This window comes from Muntiacus reevesi, chromosome 19 (assembly GCF_963930625.1).
Source record: "Muntiacus reevesi chromosome 19, mMunRee1.1, whole genome shotgun sequence".
Taxonomy (NCBI): Eukaryota; Metazoa; Chordata; class Mammalia; order Artiodactyla; family Cervidae; genus Muntiacus; species Muntiacus reevesi.
This window is the reverse complement of record NC_089267.1, coordinates 38,106,536-38,119,983: the sequence shown is the minus strand read 5'-3', so window position 1 is coordinate 38,119,983 and position 13,448 is coordinate 38,106,536. Positions and strand designations below refer to the sequence as shown.

The 13,448-nt window shown below is 41.6% G+C and overlaps 1 protein-coding gene across 2 annotated transcripts in view; it reads left to right on the top strand.

Annotated features, from left to right (window-relative positions):
- Positions 1–10,266, top strand: part of FIG4 (FIG4 phosphoinositide 5-phosphatase) — a 158,612-nt gene extending 148,346 nt beyond the window's left edge. For both annotated transcript variants that reach the window (XM_065911332.1, XM_065911331.1), the window contains one exon: positions 9,907–10,266. In XM_065911332.1, the coding sequence (XP_065767404.1) occupies positions 9,907–10,084 (178 nt within the window). In that variant the 3' untranslated portion in view covers positions 10,085–10,266. The remainder of the gene's footprint in view (positions 1–9,906) is intronic.
- The last annotated feature ends 3,182 nt before the right edge of the window (positions 10,267–13,448 follow it).

The following is a 13,448-nucleotide window of genomic DNA, read 5'->3' as shown; positions in this document are numbered from 1 at the left end:
AAAAAAATCTTTTTAAAGTGCAAAGAAGTAAATACTGTAGAAGTCAGGTTGATGGCTCCTTATAAGGGGGGATAGGGTGTTGTGATGAGGATGGAGCACATGGAAGGGGTTTCTGGGTCAGCTGCCAAAATTTCTGCTTCTTGACCCAACTTATGTTTACCTTCTAATAATTCTGTGTGTTTGTTTTGTGTGGCTTTCTATTATATGTCTTATTTACAATAAAAAGGTGAAAAGCATTTATAGATTTAAAGCACAGCAGTTTTTCATGATAAATATTGGATAAACCTTGTTCTTTTTGTTTTTAACATGCATATGTGGCAGTGATATAATGGCATTTCAACCAGAAACTTCATTCTCACAAGCTTGTAATAGCCTCTAAGGCCCTTATGTATAGCAGTGTAAAATAGAAAGTCACATTTTAAAAGCAAGATGTTCCAATTCTAAGAAAGAATAAGTGTTATGCATTATCTAGGGGCCTACCCAGGGGGCGCAGTGGTAAAGAGTCTGCCTGCCAGCACAGGAGCCACAGTAGATGTGGGTTCGATCCTGGGGGCAGGAAGATCCCCTGGAGGAGGAAATGGCAGCCCACTCCAGTATTGTTGCTGGGATAATCCCATGGACAGAGGAGCCTGGCGTGCTACAGTCCCTGGGGTCACAAAGAGCTGGACATGATGGAGTGACTGAGCATAGCACCCTAAATACTCATCAACTATACTTTTGTTCCAGTGTCTGCACAGTGGAATGGACACTGTAAAAATGAGGTCCCACGGACTCATTTGAAGTATGAGTGGGGAGTGTTGAAATATATATACACACACATAGCCCTTTCCTCAGCATTATGTTTAAGGAAAACATATGTATATATTAATATACATAAGCATAAATGTTACATATAAATATTTATTGAATATATCTATATACATAGCATATATGTGTCTGTGTACACACTATATACTTTTTTTTCACCTAGTGGATTTGATGAAATCAACAGTACCTTAAAAGAGTTTAGCAGCCTTAGACATTCAAATGCATGAATTTCTCTGATATATTAAGGTCCCTGTGTACTTTGATCTATAAACAACTTTTCTCTTTTGTTGATGTGGCTTTTAGGCTTAGGCATAAAATCCTAACTTTGGTGAGACTGCAGTGCTTTTCTGGCTGGCCTGTCACTGACACGCCTCCCTGACACATTGAAGGCAGAGAAGTGTTAGAGAAACACAGTAAGTTTTGCTGTCCTCATATTCCATACCCAATGGCACCTACTCCTCTCCTATCAAAATCTACAAAGACCTAGTCTAAGGAGTTGAGATTCCTTACTGCTAAGCCTTTGAAGGGCCTTATATACAGACAGTGCTGCCTGTTCCCTGGGTGTGCAAGGTTGTACATTTTATGTTTCATCATCACAGATTATATTCTTCACTTCCTTCTCATCATGCCTCTTACTTCTTCTAATGGTGGGTTGTTTAGGGACTGGCATTATTATGATCTTTAATGCATTTTAACCTGCTTATGAAATTTCTAACATCCCTTCCAGTGTCCCTGCTGGAGGACAGTCCAGTCATCCATTATAATAGCAGCTGTTAAAAGGGTTTGGAATGTGTTTGGATTTGAAGGAACCAGATTTGTACACTATTCTGTATCATGTTCATGCCAACTCTCAATGGCATAATGAGACTGAAAATTTAATTGGACTTTGGGGAAGTCATGCATTAGGTTCATAGCATTTTGTGTGTGTGAGATAGAGTTGTTGTCAAGAAATAATTTCTTTTTAATTTTTACCTTGATGATGTTTAGAATGTTATCAGCAGTTAATAACATGGTTTCATGTCCTAATGCATAGATAAGTGTTTACCCCTCAAGCCTGTGGCCTTAATTTTGTGATTTCATGTATGTCTACCCAAAGATGCATGAAAATGCCCTTGGGGTCAGTCGCTCAGTCGACTCTTTGTGACCCCATGGACTATAACCTGCCAGGTTCCTCTGTCTATGGAATTCTCCAGGCTAGGATACTGGAGTAGGTAGCTAGGGATCTGCCAGGGGATCTTCCCAACCCAGGGATTGAACCCAGGTCTCCTGCATTGCAGGCAGAGTCTTTACCGTCTGAGCCACCAGGGAAGCCTGTGGAGGGGAAGGCAGCAAATGTGCTTACCCATACCTCCAACGCTGAACGTGGCTTGACAGGGTATTTACAAGTGAATTTCACAGACAGAGCCTGCCTCCCAAGGATATAGGGACATCTTTTGCCTTTTGTTTTATTACAAGTGGTTTGAAGATTGACGCACTCCTCTTGATTTCAGCCCATTTAGTGAATTTGTTAATCTCTCTAAGTCATTGTTATGGGTGTCCCAGGTGGCATTACTGGTAAAGAGTCCACCTGCCAATGCAGGAGACTTAAGAGATGCAGGTTCAATCCCTGGCTCAAGACGATCCCTGATGGGATCCCTGATGGAGGATGGCATGGCAACCCACTCCAGTATTCTTGCCTGGAGAATCCCACCGACAGAGGAGCCTGGTGGGCTACAGTCCATAGGGTTGCAAAGAGTCGGACACTACTGAAGTGACTTAGCATGCAATAAGTAACATAAATGGGTGATTTATGGGCAGTTAGAACACACCCCTCCTTCCTCACTCTTGTTTCTTGAACATTGATAATTTTGTGCCACTAGAAAGCACCTCAACTTCCCCTGAGGGAAGTGGACAGTGTCCTAGATAGGACATAAAGCCCCTGTCCACCTTGTGGGTTATCTGAGGAAAGGAACTTACAATTTGCCAGACTTCTGTTGGGGAATCCTACCTCCCTATCATCCAGAGTAAACCAAATCACACTGCATTCAGATCCTGAATTTAAAAATTCAAGATAAAATCATCTTCCTTAACCAGACATCATTCATGCATTCAGGGAATAATTATTGAATGTTTACTATATGCCAGATACTTTTCTGGGCATTGGGGATAAAGAGGTAAACAAGATAGAATTCACATTCTTGAAAGTATATAAACAATAAAAGAACAGATAGTGATAAGTGTTATGCAGAGACATTAGGGCAATGTGTTTAGAAAGAGATACTCAGAATTCCCGAGGGAAAAAAAAAATAACAGGAGTTTCTAGAAAAGTCCAGTTGAACTTTCTATAATGAGGGAAATGTTCTATACTCTACTGTCCAGTGCAGTAGCCACTAGCTGCATGTGGTTTTAAGGAACTTGAAATGTGGTTATTGCTACTGAGGAATTTTAAGTTGTATTTAATTTAAATATAAATAGCCACATGTGGCTAATGACTACCATATTGGACAAGCATGGTTTGAGAGCTATATTTTGCACTTAGGTGTCTATACTTGTACACAGAATGGGAGTAACATGCAGCAGTATCTTGATTTTTTTTTTAACTCAAAGAACCAAACACATTCTCACTGTATCATCTTTGTAGAATAGATTCATGACTAGACTTCAGTGTGTGAGTACTTAGTTGGAAAGATACAAGATCAAGCAACCTAATAAGGGGGCTAAAGAGAAGCAATGGATGGTCACAAAAAGATGTTAGAATGGTACCCACAAACTGAAGGCTAAAGGCTCTGAGCAGTATTAAAAGCTTGAAAGAGAGAAAATCACTGCAATGTGTGCCATAGGCCCCTCTCTGCCAGATGGATGATAAGGGATGTTATTTCCTAATAAAAATTACAAAGCTGGCAGAAAGAGAGGTAGAATAAGAAAGGATTCATGCCTTCTTATTCTCTTAAGACATTTGCTGAGGTTTTTGCCCCACTGAGACCAAGGCATCTGATTAACTTTGATCCTGCCCTTATGATTGATTTCCCTCAGAAAGTAGATAACGGGAAAGTAATGAGAGGAATGACCTAATGAATGACCTAATGGCCATTGTCTGCAAGTAAGGCTGTTGGACATTGGACAGGGTCTTACATAAGGGCCTCTTCAACAGAAATATTCTTTTAATTTTGTCACTCAGTCATGAACAACAGAGAACCATTTGGTGATGTGAAAACAGCAACTTGGGAGAACTTGGTGTTTGTGGTAGCAACAGGGGGGAAATATATTGTGTGCTTAGAACCATTACTAAATTTTCTGGAAAAGCCAAATGGATTTGGTGTGTGACAAAATGCTCATTGTAGAAAAAGTATAAGATTTCAGAATGTTGGAAAAGTATCACAAGTATAAGATTATTGAAATTATGCAAGTATTGTCTAATTCTTCTATGACCAACCACAAATCATCATGACATTACTAAATCCAGAAAACATTTCAATCTGACCAGTTAAATATTTTCTTGTCAAATCAACAAATGCTTCAGTTCAGTTCAGTTGCTCAGTCATGTCCGACTCTGCGACCCCATGAACCATAGCAGGCCAGGCCTCCCTGTCCATCACCAGCTGCGGAGTCTACCCAAACCCATGTCCATTGAGTCGGTGATGCTATCCAACCATCTCATCCTCTGTCATCCCCTTCTCCTCCTGCCCTCAATCTTTCCCAGCATCAGGGTCTTCTCAGATGAGTCAGCTCTTCACATCAGGTGGCCAAAGTATTGGTGGGTACTCAGTATGTTTAAGTTAGAAAAGTCATCAATAGGAACTTTTAAGGGGACTCAAACATTAGTTACACATCCAAGTATAAGATACAGATATTTTAGTACATGGTCACATTATAAGCAAACAAGTCACAGCATATTTAAGAAAGGGCATAAGGACTTCCCTGGTGGCCCAATGGCTAAGACTCCCTACTCCCAATGCAGGGAGCCCATGTTTGATCCCTAGTCAGGGAACTAGATCCCACATGCCACAATGAAAATTGAAGATCCTGTGTGTTGCAACTAAGGCCCAGAGCAGCCAAATAAATATATTTTAGAAAGAAAGAAGATAGAGCAAAAAAGGGCACCAATAAGGATCTTCTTTAAAACATGTAGTGTGTCTAATGAATTTCTGCCTAAAGTGTTTCTCTTGTGTGTGTGTGCATGCTCAGTTGTGTCCGACTCTTTACTACCCCATGGATGGTAGCCCACCAGGCTCCACTGTCCTTGGAGTTTTCCAGGCAAGAATACTGGAGTGTGTTGCCATTTCCTACTCCAGGGGATCTTCCCAACCCAACCCCCACGTCTCCTGCTTTGACAGGTGGGTACTTTACCACAGCGAAGCAGTTAAGGCTAAGTGTCATAATCTTCGGTGCATTGAGTGGGTTCGGCAGTGCATAAATGAACTAGTTAAGACTGCAGCATTCCTTGAGGGGAGATACAGAGACCCCCTGAAAATGGGCCTTGGTTTTGTAGATAAGAGAAATGAGCCTGCAAATTTGTAATAGTATTTCGTCTCCAAAAAGACTACTAGGATTTGAAGAGGACTGTGAGGAGAAGCCAAAAACAATAATTCTGTTAATGGACAGGAGAGAAACGTGGAACCTTTTTTTCCACTATAAAAGCACAATAATAAGCCGTCTCTCTCTACTGGAATGAATAAGAAAATAGTCTCACAATTTCCACATCACTTAGTGTTGAAATACTGGTCTTTTCACTCAGAAACAAAGGCCGTTTAACCTAATAAAAAGACTAACGCACATAATGCTGGAAGTGTTATTGGGATTACCTCCATCCCTTTCCAGTGCCCTCAGAGACAAGGTGCCCGCCAGCACCCCCTTGTGAGTGTCTTGGATGTTTTTATGTTTCCTCCTTGCTTTGCATAAACCAACAGGGAAATCAAGTGTCTCCTCATTGAGAAATGGAATATTGCTACTTATATCTTTACAGTTAACTGTTAAATGATGCCTGCTTAATGTAGGGCTGGTGGTAGGACATCATTTAAGAAGAAATTCCTACTTTAAAATGTTCAGTGGTGTTGACTGACTGCAAATAAGAATTTATTTAGCATTTTAGATTACAGTTTGGTCTCAGACCAAAGATTCTCAACCTTTGAGTTCAGTTCAGTTGCTCAGTAGTGTCTGACACTTTGCGACCCCATGAACCACAGCACGCCAGGCCTCCCTGTCCATCACCAACTCCCAGAGTTTACTCAAACTCATGTCCATTGAGTCAGTGATGCCATCTAACCATCTCATCCTCTGTCATCCCCTTCTCCTCCTGCCTTCAGTCTTTCCCAACATCAGGGTCTTTTCAAATGAGTCAGCTCTTCGCATTAGGTGGCCAAAATACTGGAGTTTCAGCTTTAATGTCAGTCCTTCCAATGAACACTCAGGACTGATTTCCCTTAGGATAGACTGGTTGGATCTCCGTGCAGTCCAAGGGACTCTCAAGAGTCTTCTCCAATACCACAGTTCAAAAGCATCAATTCTTCTGCACTCAGCCCTCTTTATGGTACACCTCTCACATCCATACATGACCACTGGAAAAACCATAGCCTTGACTAGATGGACCTTTGTTGGCAAAGTAATGTCTCTGCTTTTCAATATGCTGTCTAGGTTGGTCATAACTTTCCTTCCAAGGAGTAAGTGTCTTTTAATTTCATGGCTGCAATCACCATCTGCAGTGATTTTGGAGCCCAAAAAATAATGAGTAGCAAAATCACCTAGAGAGCCTGTCACTAAACACCTTTGCTGGGCCTCGTCCCCGGAGTTTCTGATTCAGTAGGCCTGGAGTAGGGCCTGAGAATTTGTATTTCTAACACATTCCCCGGTGACACAGATGCCGCTGGTCTGGCGACCATACCTGAAGAACCACTGCCTTAAGACAAGGAGGAGCTCATTGGGATAGCTTTCTTGATGTGCGAGTACAATGAGGAAACAAAGGGTTTTTTGTAAATCCCTTTCTTCCTGTTCCTCTTTCTGATCATGTCAAAAGTGTTGGGTATGTCTTAAGCTTCTTTCTGGCCCAAATCCAATAATAAACATTCTAACATTACAATTTCATTGTTTAATGTAGACTTTGAATCTTGTCTGAATGAAAAAGACAAAAGGGCTGATTGATGCGTTTTCTGACTCCCTACATTGTTTTGAAGCCACACTGAGGTAGTGCTGGAGCCCTAAACCCACCTGCCACTCAGTCTGATACCATTAAAAGCTGAGGTTGGACATTTCACATTTCGAGTCTTTGTAATGCGTTTTTCATTATTCCACATGGCAGTGATACCGTTTACTGAGTAGACTGAGGACCCCTGATAAACCCTTGCAATGGGTGGAAGCAGCTGTTCTGTGGCCCCATTCATGGTTGACCCAGCTCTGCTGCTCTCCCTCCAGCCTGCCCACCCGGGTACTTGGCTGAGCTTCAGAAGGACAAAACAATGACCTGGATTCTCCCTTTCTCACTTGCATTAAGGTTTAGTTCCCAGATGGTACCTCTCTGGTGTGATGCCTGCCAGAAAGCTCATGGTTAATGTACACAGGATTGCAGGCAAAGGTCTGGCTTCAAAGAACAGAAGCCATTAGTTCCATTTTTAAATTGACTTCGAGTGTCTCATCTGTACAATGGAGGGTGTAGACGCTAGACAGGTGTGGATGGTGTGGTACAGGAGGTGTTGCTGTGGCTGGCACTTTGATGGCAATCTCTAAAACCACTAATGGAACCCCCTTTTAAAGGGTTCAGGTTAAAATGGCTTGACCTTGAATATTATCAACTGTTAAAAGATTTTAGCATCTTGCTTTGAATTGTGTAAATGACTGAGGAGTTGCTATGTTTTTGTGAGGGAAAATTGGGAAGAGTTCACATATTAATCATCCCAATTATTCCTTATGTTAACCACAGATGTTTGAATAACTAACTTGTATTTTGAAGAAAAGCACTGCTGCCAAGCTGGCATTCAAACTGAGATTCAGACATCTCAAGATTCTTTAACCTTGGCCTTTTTTTTTTCAATTTTAAGTAAATCGCTATATCCTTTGGTTTTTATTTTCTTATGTAAGGATATAGTCTAAGATTATGTGAAATTATTATAGTGCTTTGGAAAAATGGGAGTATTTCATAAACCATTTACCAAATTTGAGTTTTACTGTGTTACCCCCAAGGTCAAACAGTTGAGGTTGACTTCCAGAAAGCACATTCCGCTTTGAGTTATATTTTATTTCAAAGCCATTTTTATTTTATTTTATTTTTTTAATTTTTTTATTTTTCAAAGCCATTTTTAAAGTAGAGTCTCCAGCCACGGCAGGATGTGTTAGTTTTCTAAAGGCAAAGTACAGGGAGATAACGTGACTTTTTTAGAAGAGTAAGAAAGAGAATAAAGTCACTCAGTCATGTCTGACTCTTTGGGACCCCATGAACTGTAGCTCGCCAGGCTTCTCTGTTCATGGGATTTTCCAGGCAAGAATACTGGAGTGGGTTGCCATTTCCTTCTCCAAGATCTTCTTGACCTAGGTATCGAACCTGGGTCTCCCACACTGCAGGTAGACTCTTTATCATCTGAGCCGCCAGGGAAGCCCTAAGTAAGAAAGACCCAAGTTTGGCTTTACTACAACTCTTGTCTCCGACTGTGTGCCACTCACTGCACCTGCCTAGTGGCCCACAAAATGCTGACATTGCAAGTACAGACCTAGCTGCATTTGAGGTTCATTTCTGCTTCTGACTGCAGGGAATCCCGCCTTCCTGCCCCAGCTCCAAGGGTCCCAGCTAACTCAACAGCCAGGCATCTGGGATGCCTTTCTGTTCCCCTGATAAGATGTGCATGAGCATGGCTGAGGTCCCAGCTCAGCAGAACAGATTCTCCAGATGTTTTCTCTGTTATCTTAGTACTCTGAAGCGGAGAACTATTCCTTCCCCCTGCAGGGCCAGCCCTGGGCTAAGTGGTGGAGTGTGTTGTCATTGTACCCCCAGTCCCTCACAAAGTCTAGCTTGCCGTCCTCGCCTACCCATGGCCTCATCTTGACCTTCCATGCACACTCACTCTGCAGCTCACCTCATTTGGTGGTTGACTCATTCCTAGAGGGCCTGCCCCCAGCCAAAGATATAGTAACTAGCAGGTGTTCACACTGCAATGAACTGAGGATGTGTCAGGCACCCAGCTACACTTTGACAACGTCTTTTTTGGAGATAGTGCCTTCCCCAAGGGTGGATGGAAATTTCAAGCACTGTGGCAGGTTAGGTGGGGCAGGAATAGAGGGATGCTTTTGAATTGACAGGTTCTTGGGTGCTTTTCAAATCATCCCAGAAAGGAAGGAAGCTGCCTATTACAGATTTCCAACTTTTCATCTAAAAAGCTTAAAGCCAGATGTGTTTCAGAATTCAGAATTTGGGGGGTGTTAGCAACCTTATAAGAATATCCCCTGCATGATCTGAGGCTGATAACTAAACACATTAATATTCACATGAAATGGGATGACTTGCATGTTGTACTGCCAGATGAGTTTCAGTTGGGTCAGGTTTTGCTGGCAAAATCATGTTTGGTTATTACAGCTCTGAGGATTTCTGAATTGCAGATAAGGAATTATGCACTGGTAATTGTTAACAATAGTTTACTTTTACTGAGCACTAATAGTGTGCCAGGCACTAGGCTAAGGGAGAACTTTACTGATATAAACTCATTTACTCCTGCCATCAATGTGTGAGGTAGAAAACATTAGTATCCCATACTTAACTGATTCCTCCTAAGTCTCCTGTGAAAAAAACAAACTATTGGGTACATACCAGATACCAGGGAAAGGGAGCAAAAAGTCTGTCCGGCCCCCACTTAAAGTTGAGTCCTGGGAGAGAGGCAGATGGGCACACAGACATGGGTGTGCTCCAGGCTGCAGGAACAGAGGCAGGGGCCCACCCAGCCTACACGGGGGAAAGCTCGCTGGGCAGGCACTGTTTGTGCTGTCCTCCACGCAGGGGAGGAGGCCAGCTGAGAGGTCACTACCACTGCTTGTTACTAAGTTCACTCGTTCAAGGTCACTGACTCTCAAATTCTCCTGAGGTCACAGGTCCCTGTGGTCCTTTATTTTCTTTAATGTTGCTCTGTCCTCCCTTCTCTTCTACAGAACACCCATCTCCGCTTTCTCCCAAGACAACATCTATGAGGTTCAGCCTCCAAAAGTAGACAGAAAGTCTACAGAGATCTTCCACGCCCACATCCAGGCCAGTCAAGGTATCATGCAGCCCCTGGGGAAAGAAGACACCTCCATGTACCGAGAGTACATCAGGAACCGCTACCTGTGAGGAGAGAGCGGGTCCCCGCAGGTGGCCCAGAAGGGACCAAAATCCCACCTACTTACATTCTAACCTGTTTGTCTCGTCTTAAAACGGTAGTTTCCCATCAGTCCTTTACATTGGAAGTCTTTTACTCTTTTATAACTGGTTAATTACTAATCACTGGTATTAATAATAAAGAAACGACTGAATATTATGCTGTCATTGTCTTTGCTTTATTTTGGAAATACTTTGCTTAGAAGTGTGGTTACTGTAGTATCACAACATCACATGTAGATGTTAACAGTATTTATTGAAGACCTGCTGTGGGGCTTCCCTGGTGGTCAGCTGGTGAAGAATCTGCCTGCCAATGCAGGGGACACAGGTTCGATCCCTGGTCCAAAAGATCCCACATGCGGCAGAGCAACTAAGCCTGTGTACCACAAGTACTGAGCCCAACCCTGGAGCCTGTGATCTGTAACAAGAACGCTGCCATAATGAGAAGCCTGCACACTGCAATGAAGAGGAGCTCCCCCACAACCACAGCAACTAGAGAAAGCCCACACCTAGCAACGAAGACCCGAAGCAGCCAAACTTAAATAAATGACTCTTAAAAAATTTTTTTAAAAAGCCAGGCCCTTTGCAGGTCTGGGAATATCACAGTAAGCAAAACAGGTCCAGATTTTTCCTCCTGTGTGAAACGAAGGCAGAGTATTTTTCTCTGTAGTTAGCACTTCTTAAAATTTATTTTGATGGTTTTTATGTTAACATTATGTGTTGATAAAAATTTATAAAAAATTATTTTGAAAGTGCTTGTTCTTAGGGAATAAACACTGAAATATTTCTAGATAAAGAGACACGATGTCAACAAAGTGCTCTCCAATGGCTCAGAAAAAAGAACACATGATAAAGCAAATGCAGCAAAATGTTCATAATTGGTAAATCTGGAAAAGAGCAAAACACAAGTTCTTTGAACTTCTGTAAATATAAAATTAGATCAAAATAAAACATTAAAACTGTGTTCCTCTGCATAGCTTTTGTGGTAAGCAGTTGCATTACATGGTTTGATAGTTGATGACCAGTCAGGGTGAACACACCAAGTATTTGTATGGTTTGTTTTCTGTATCAGTTCAGTTCAGTGTCCGACTCTTTGTAGCACACCAGGCCTCCTTGTCCATCACCAACTCCCGGAGTTTACTCAAACTCATGTCCATTGAGTCAGTGATGCCATCCAACCATCTCATCCTCTGTCGTCCCCTTCTCCCACCTTCAATCTTTCCCAACATCAGGGTCTTTTCAAATGAGTCAGCTCTTTGTATCAGGTGGCCAAAGTATTGGACTTTCAGCTTCAACATCAGTCCTTTCAATGAATATTCATGACTGATCTCCTTTAGGATGGACTGGTTGGATCTCCTTGCAGTCCAAGGGACTCTCAAAAGTCTTCTCCAACACCACAGTTCAAAAGCATCAATTCACAAGGAAACACAAATTTTAAATGACACAATGGACCAGTTAGACCTAACTGATATCTATAGGACATTTCACCCCAAAACAATGAATTTCACCTTTTTCTCAAGTGCACACAGAATCTTCTCAGGCTAGATCACGTCCTGTGGCCATAAATCTAGCCCTGGTAAATTCAAGGCTTTTCAATTCAAAAATTGAAATCATTCCAATCATCTTTTCTGACCACAATGCAGTAAGATTAGATGTCAATTACAGGGGAAAAAAACTATTAAAAATTCCAACATATGGAGGCTAAACAACACGCTTCTGAATAACCAACAAGTCAGAGAAGAAATCAAAAAAGAAATCAAAATATGCATAGAAACAAATGAAAATGAAAACACAATAACCCAAAACCTATGGGACACTGTAAAAGCAGTGCTAAGGGGAAGGTTCATAGCAATACAGGCTTACCTCAAGAAAAAAAAAAAAAAAAGTCAAAAAATAACCTAACTCTACACCTAAAGCAACTAGAAAAGGAAGAAATTAAGAACCCCAGGGTTAGTAGAAGGAAAGAAATCTTAAAAATTAGGGCAGAAATAAATGCAAAAGAAACAAAAGAGACCACAGCAAAAATCAACACAGCTAAAAGCTGGTTCTTTGAGAAGACAAAAGCATCAATTCTTCAGCGCTCAGCTTTCTTTATGGTCCAGCTCTCACATCCATACATGACTACTGGAAAAACCATAGCCTTGACTAGATAGACCTTTGTTGGCAAAGTAATATGGCTTTTTAATATGCTGTCAAGGTTGGTCATAACTTTTCTTCTGTGGAGCAAGTGTCTTTTAATTTCATGGCTGCAGTCACCATCTGCACTGATTTTGGAGCCCCCAAAAATAAAGTCTGCCACTGTTTCCCCTATTTCCCCATCTATTTGCCATGAAGTGATAGGGCCAGATGCCATGATCTTAGTTTTCTGAATGTTGAACTTTAAGCCAACTTTTTCACTCTCCTCTTTCACTTTCATCAAGAGGCTCCTTAGTTCTTCTTCACTTCTGCCATAACGGTGGTGTCATCTGCATATCTGAGGTTATTGATATTTCTCCCGGCAATCTTGATTCCAGCTTGTGCTTCATCCAGCCCAACGTTTCTCATGATGTACTTTGCATATAAGTTAAATAAGCAGGGTGACAATATACAGCCTTGATGTACTCCTTTTCCTATTTGGAACCAGTCTGTTGTTCCATGTCCAGTTCTAACTGTTGCTTCCTGACCTGCATACAGATTTCTCAGGAGGCAGGTCAGGTGGTCTAGTATTCCCATCTCCCTCAGAATTTTCCACAGGCTTTGGCAGAGTCAATAAAGCAGAAATAGATGTTTTTCTGGAACTCTCTTGCTTTTTCGATGATCCAGCAGATGTTGGCAATTTGATCTCTGGTTCCTCTGCCTTTTCTAAATCGAGCTTGAACATCTGGAAGTTCACAGTTCACATATTCTTGAAGCCTGGCTGGGAGACTTTTGAGCATTACTTTACTATAACTTTCTTTATTTTCTGATTGTTTTACACAAATTATTTGCTCTTACTATAAACTATACTTTTTTCTTTTAAATAAAACAAGTTTCAGTTTTCCCTTCTCACAAATAAATTAGAGAAGAAAACCAGGCCATCTAATGGGAGGATGAAAATTGACTAGCCTAAACTAGAAGGACGCGCACTCATCTTCTCCTTCGAGAACTCCAAAATTACAACTCATTGTTGAACAACCATCAGCAGAAGAATGTTGGATCCCACCAGAAAAAGATAACCCACATCCACTGGCAAAGGAGAAGCCCCAGCAAGATGGTAGGAGGGGTTAAATTGCATTTAGAATCAAAACCCATACCCGCCAGAGACACTCGGAGGGCTCAAACAAAACCTTGTGCGCACCAGGAGACTTCACAGAAACTG